The 6250-nt window shown below is 41.9% G+C and overlaps 1 protein-coding gene across 1 annotated transcript; it reads right to left on the bottom strand.

Annotated features, from left to right (window-relative positions):
- Positions 1-673: 673 nt before the first annotated feature.
- On the bottom strand, positions 674-5733 carry LOC104950902 (ETS translocation variant 5-like). The gene is made up of 6 exons (XM_010777497.1): positions 5638-5733; positions 3807-3872; positions 3637-3721; positions 3450-3497; positions 1959-2009; positions 674-801 (listed from the first exon to the last, which is right to left on the bottom strand). The coding sequence occupies exons 2-6, from the start codon at positions 3852-3854 to the stop codon at positions 701-703; spliced, it is 333 nt and encodes a 110-aa protein (XP_010775799.1). The 5' UTR covers positions 3855-3872; positions 5638-5733; the 3' UTR covers positions 674-700.
- Positions 5734-6250: the final 517 nt, after the last annotated feature.

Raw genomic sequence — 6250 nt, forward strand, 5'->3', positions numbered from 1 at the left:
AGGCGAAAAAGGACGAGCGCGCGCGGGCGGTGTCAACACAACCGGAACAAAGTAAAAAGTACCTGTCAAGCCAAAACGGGAAGTAGTGCCCGTTTGACGTTGCCTGATATTTTGATCAATTTGTCGTTCAGTACACGTCGCCTTTACGTCAAGTTGTGTAACGCAGCCTATAATTCCCAGTTATTACGCGTTTAGCGCGTCGTTAAAGACGGGGCTCGGAGCGCGTTACCTCGTAAGCCCTCCAATACAAGGTACCCGACGACACAATTAGACCTACTCGTATAGTTGGTTCTAGATCACCTGCCGAGTATTCCTCATAGTATGTAGTCTGTGGGTAATTTTTTGTGTATTGAGTCACACATGACTCTCTGGGCAAGACGTCGAGTCCTCCTACAAATGGGCGGCTGTCCACCGAGACGAAAATCATACTTCAGTTTACAGCAGAAACTCTTACTTTGTGTCTGAGGGTCCAGGGTCATTACTGAAGTTTGGAGATAAGCCTTTAGACCGGTCACTCTTCAGAGACAGACAGCCGGAGACTGAAGGTGTGTCCTCTTCCTCATCTTTTAAATCACTCATCTTCTCCAGTCTGAACAAACACACACACACACACACACACACACACACACACACACACACACACACACACACACACACACACACACACACACACACACACACACACACACACACACACACACTACCTGTAGCTGTAAAGGCACATGTCAGCGTGAGGCGTCCTGCAGGGAGACGGGCTGTGCTCTCGCTTCACCTTGCTCAGAGGAGGTCCATGAAACATCACTGAAACACATCAAATAAATATTCACTGCGGCTCAAATGTTAGTGTGAAACCAGAGGAAAGAAAGCCTCCTATATGAATCAGAATTGTTTATTCAGCCCTGGGAGGAATTGGGTTTAATGAAAGCTGCTTACTTTAGAATAAAACACAATAAAAAGTGTAAAATATGTATATAAACATAGGATTTAGTGCTAAAAAAATTTGCTATAAAAATATAATTAAAAAAGTGTCTACGCTAGATTTCAGATTAAAAATGTGTAATGGAAAAATAAAATATAATTTAAAGAGCGCATATTAACATGGGATATTACACTGAAAATGTTCAATAAAGAAACAAATAAAATAGAATACAAATTACGTATATAGACATAGGATGTTAAAGTAAAAATATTCAGTTAAACGTGCACATTGTACCACAATAAATGAAAACAATAAATATGTGAAAATGTGTAAATTGGTGTATTAGTGTTATTAAAGATAGTAATAATGATACCAGATTGTTGCTTACAATGCGCACAGTACACCCTATCTCAGTTTTCCAGGACTCTTCACCATGTTTCCACGTATAATCAATCTGTCAGATTTATTGTCCGTCCGGGAGTCGCAGTAATAAATACAGTGCTACGTGTTTGGCAGCTGCACTAAATGTTTCATTCCCGCATAGAGAGCTCTTATCTGTGACATCTTTATTTTTAAAAAGGTGCAAGTGGAGCCATTTCCTGCACCATGTGACCGCCATCATGTGCCTGGCACAGATGCACTGATGTTCTGTCTGAGGGTCAAACACTGAGCTGCCAGGGAACACTGATAGTAGGAATAATTAACAGACAAATCAGTGCACTAATGAGGTATTTGTATTCAGTATTTAAATGCAATGCAACTTACTTGTACTACGATATATGGGCGATGTTTATCTGACCGTTGTAGTTGTTTACAGATTCAGATTAAGTGCTAAAACATCTGATCTGGTTCAAATAGGGTTGATTGTATGATCTGACACAACCAATAAATCCAACATAGAAATACACCTTACATGTATTAGCAGAATGGCAAAAGACTTTAATGGTTATTCTGCTATTTAAAGTCAAATTTAAGTACTTTCTTTAGATAAGATTTCTATACATTTCACGATTTTTGTATGAGAGGAGGAGATACTCACACTTATTGGACTGGAAGTCTGGGACAAACTGCTCGTCATCGGGAACCTGAGCTGTAAGAGAGGGAAGACACGGTGTGAAAGGACTTCTCGTCAGGTAAATATGAGAAACCAGTAAAAGAGACAAATGAAGCTCAGCGTAAGTTCAACCAGGAAGAACGTCTCTACTCTTCATTTACTATTCCGATGTATACTCTCTTTCCTCTCAATAAGTGATCGGGGGCGTCACTCTCCAGCTTAACCAATCACTTCGCTCTATTCCCAAGAGCCTATCATAGCCAAACCTTTTAAGTCTGCTCTCTCCCCTCTGACAGCTGTCATTTCAGGTGACTCTATGCAACCCTCCTCCACCCCTTTTCACCTCCTGTCCCTCTGAATCCAGGGTCAAGCTAAGCCCCTCCCCTTCAGAACGACCCCAACTATCCATTCACCACCACCAGGGTCAAGCTAAGCCCCTCCCCTTCAGACCGAACCCAACTATCCATTCACCACCACCAGGGTCAAGCTAAGCCCCTCCCCTTCAGACCCGACCCAACTATCCATTCACCACCACCAGGGTCAAGCTAAGCCCCTCCCCTTCAGACCGAACCCCACTATCCATTCACCACCACCAGGGTCAAGCTAAGCCCCTCCCCTTCAAACCAAACCCAACCATCCCATTCACCACCACCAGGGTCAAGCTAAGCCCCTCCCCTTCAGACCCAACCCAACTATCCATTCACCACCACCAGGGTCAAGCTAAGCCCCTCCCCTTCAGACAAAACCCAACTATCCATTCACCACCACCAGGGTCAAGCTAAGCCCCTCCCCTTCAGACCGACCCCAACTATCCATTCACCACCACCAGGGTCAAGCTAAGCCCCTCCCCTTCAGACGAAACCCAACTATCCATTCACCACCACCAGGGTCAAGCTAAGCCCCTCCCCTTCAGACGAAACCCAACTATCCATTCACCACCACCAGGGTCAAGCTAAGCCCCTCCCCTTCAGACCGACCCCAACCATCCATTTACCACCACCAGGGTCAAGCTAAGCCCCTCCCCTTCAGACCGAACCCAACTATCCATTCACCACCACCAGGGGGTTTCATCGGATCGGTTCTCCCCTCCCGAATGATACTTCCTGCACAACGGGGCCAAAATCACCATTACATTAATTTGTGTATCTCTGCAATAAATATGTATTCTTACATCAAATCCGTCTCTCCTGATTGAAGTATTGTTAAACTATTCTTTGCAAGACATAACTAAATACAACTAACTTTGAACTTCTTAAAAGTAATGTATAAATATGCACAAATGAGGCTTAATCTAATGCTAACTTTCTGAGAACACATGAGAATTCTGCAGAGGTAAATAGACAACAAAATAAACGTCTCTGCCTGTAGTGTCTTGCCTTTTGAAGGGGTGACACAACACTGCTTTAATCAGAGAAGTTCATACAGTTTTTGATGGAGAAGTTGTGTGTTTTGTGTCATGATTCTTGCAGCTCTCACCTTCTGCGATCCATATTTCCTGGAGCTGGATCAGGTCTTGAAAGAGCTCTGAAAGTCAGTTATAAGCCAAAATGAATATTGACGTTTCCAAAGTGACAACATGTTTCCGAATCTCTCTCTCTCTCCTACTGTGTTGTGTAACCACTGACGCAGTAAACACTTTGACATGTGGACATGATGAGCCCACCTTCTGTGTCCTGAGCCAGCTCTGTATCCATGAACTTCCTCTTCCTGTCGCTGAAACATCTCTCTGCTCCCTCTACGGGACATTTCTACATTTAAAAAGAAAAAAGAAAAACTGTTTAGTCAACATAAATCATAAAGTTAAACATCAGAGAAGTGAAGCAGAGGACTCACACTCTCAGGGACCACAAAGGGGACCTGCTGGTCGTAGAAGCCGTCCATGTTGCAGGAGTCTTCACCCTGGAACAATAAGGGAATGGGAGGAAATATTAGAGACATTTTAGGGCACAATTAGCTTGATCATGGGAGGCGTGTGGTGCAGTGGGTTGTGCGTTGGTGTTGGTGTTGGGATGAGGGAATCACAGGTTCAAACCCCACTGCGGTCAGCATGTCGTTGTGTCCCTGAGACACTTCACCCCAAATTGCTCGTGTGGGGATTGCCCACAGTATTGAGTATGAAAGTTGCTTTGGATAAAAGCGTCTAACAATTGACATGTCATGTAATGTAATGTAATCATCTCTACCAATGTACCTCTTTACATCCTGGCCCCACAGCAGCAGGATTTACAGTGGCTATAAAAGCCTTGTTGTCATTACAGCGTTATGCAACTTCCTGTATGTTAAATCATGTAGACGCGCCGCAGAAGGAAATACGCTTCAAACATGTTCGAGTAGTGAGGCTGGTTTTAAGGGGATACACAGAAAGCAGCTGTATGGTGCAATACAAATGTGATGCCTTGTTTTCTCCTTCTGTCTGTCTGTCTGTACTGTAGTGACCTTACCATGTATTTACAAAGTGGTATCGCTGAATATGTGGTTTGAGTAAATGCTTTCTTTACGTCACAAAAAGGAATGATACAAGCATCAGCAAAAGCATGAGAAATTGTTTTTTTAGTGGTTAAAATGACATAATATACTCAGGTGAAGCTTTCCAGTCTGCAGGGGATTAGTTGGAGGCAACAGATCAAATTATAGGAAGATATTTTAAGGAATAGTCTCACATTTTGGGGAAATATCCTGAAGATTACATGACACATGATTTCTTTTTCGATTATATACAGGCTTTAAATGATAAATATGACCATTTGTGATGAAACATTTAATCATTCTCTGACACTTGCCATCTTTTTCTGAGCTTTTAACCATATTTGTACAGTTTTAACAAGTTAATGGAGCTGATGCAAGTGTCAACACATAATGAGGACAGTGAAATCTGGTTTAAAGCTGATGAAAAGTAGAGCTTTGAGTTGAGATTGATTTCACAAGGTCAGGATACTTTAAAAGGATTGCCGTTACTAATCTTTCTCTAACCAAACACGAGTTAAAGTCAGTATTATAATAGGAGATAGAAGTTCTCAAACCCTTATCTTTTAACTGTTAGATGGTGATTACCTCATACGGAAGTCACACGTCCTTTGATGAATGCAGAGGGCTTCCGTAGGTAAACAACACCTCGCTACAACTGCTATTGTTCTTATAACAGGGCGTTAGAAACAAGTCAAAAGGTCAATTTGAAGTGTACTCCATTTGCTTTAATGACATCAACACCAAGATAAACTACATGACTTTGGTTCGTGGTGTTTTCAACCTGACTTTAAATAAAACGAATTGTAAAGATTTGTGAATGGAGTTTTTGGAGTGACGCAAGGCATCGTGAGACCTCCTTGTTTTTCTCAATGAAGTGAAACTTGAGCCTTTGCAGAAGAAGGGGGTGGGGGGGTGAAGGGGGGGCTAACCATTGAGAAAATGTACAACAGAGCACAGATAAATATTCACGATGCTAACAGACCATAAAGACAGCTGCTGCAGACAGAAATGCCACCCTGCAGTGCTGACAGATGCGGGAAAAATGGACGCAATGTTGCCTTTGATTTTCCCAGAAAATGGCGTTCGCCTCTTAGCTCGTATCTGCTCCACACAGCAATGATGCAAGAAAACAACGCGAAAACAACTCCAAGCATCTAGTTCGTACAACGTGATGTAGTAGTAATAACGCAGCACTCACTTGATATCTGAAGTTTGTCGTCGGTGTTTTAAAAACCAAGATTTCCTCTTCCCTACATCCCCTGCAGCTCTTCGGATAAAAACTCGGCTGTGGATTTTTCTCAATGAAGAGGTCTGATCTCTGGAACTAAACCCCGAGCCCAGCACTGCCTTCCCATTGGCTAGAACACCACGTCACTCAAAGGAATAGCCAATCATCTTCAAGACTGCTCTGACGTCCGTCCCTGTTTTTTGTTTTTTATGAATGGCTGCTGTTCATTCATGTCTCCACAGATCTCTTAAAGAGCCAGAGCTGCCATTCCTTAAAAAGCAGGCTAATAAATACATAAAATAATAAAACAAGATTAACTATTTTAGATAACATTACTAAGATTATTTAGGTATTCTTTTAGACTACCTTAATTAGTTTGAGAATAAACCATAAAAGATCTTACCTAATATATTAAATTATACAGTTTTATGATATTAATTTGGTCATTCATAACTTAAAGCAACATGCAAATCATATTGTACTTAGTTTACCCAAAATGTATTGGCAAATATGACACAATTGCAATTTAATGTGAATTTCATAATCATTTAGAGTCCAGATTCCTTTACAAAACGAGTACAAA

This window comes from Notothenia coriiceps, unplaced genomic scaffold, assembly GCF_000735185.1.
Source record: "Notothenia coriiceps isolate Sejong01 unplaced genomic scaffold, NC01 NC01_scaffold00018249, whole genome shotgun sequence".
Taxonomy (NCBI): Eukaryota; Metazoa; Chordata; class Actinopteri; order Perciformes; family Nototheniidae; genus Notothenia; species Notothenia coriiceps.

What these genes read in the sequence shown, in the direction of transcription:
- LOC104950902 (XM_010777497.1), bottom strand. Translation starts at nt 3,854, where the DNA reads ATGGACGGCTTCTACGACCAGCAGGTCCCCTTTGTGGTCCCTGAGAGT. An exon ending in CCTTTGTGGTCCCTGAGAGT is followed by an intron (nt 3,722 to 3,806) that starts GTGAGTCCTCTG and finishes TTTTAAATGTAG; the next exon opens with AAATGTCCCGTAGAGGGAGC. An exon ending in GCTGGCTCAGGACACAGAAG is followed by an intron (nt 3,498 to 3,636) that starts GTGGGCTCATCA and finishes ACTGACTTTCAG; the next exon opens with AGCTCTTTCAAGACCTGATC.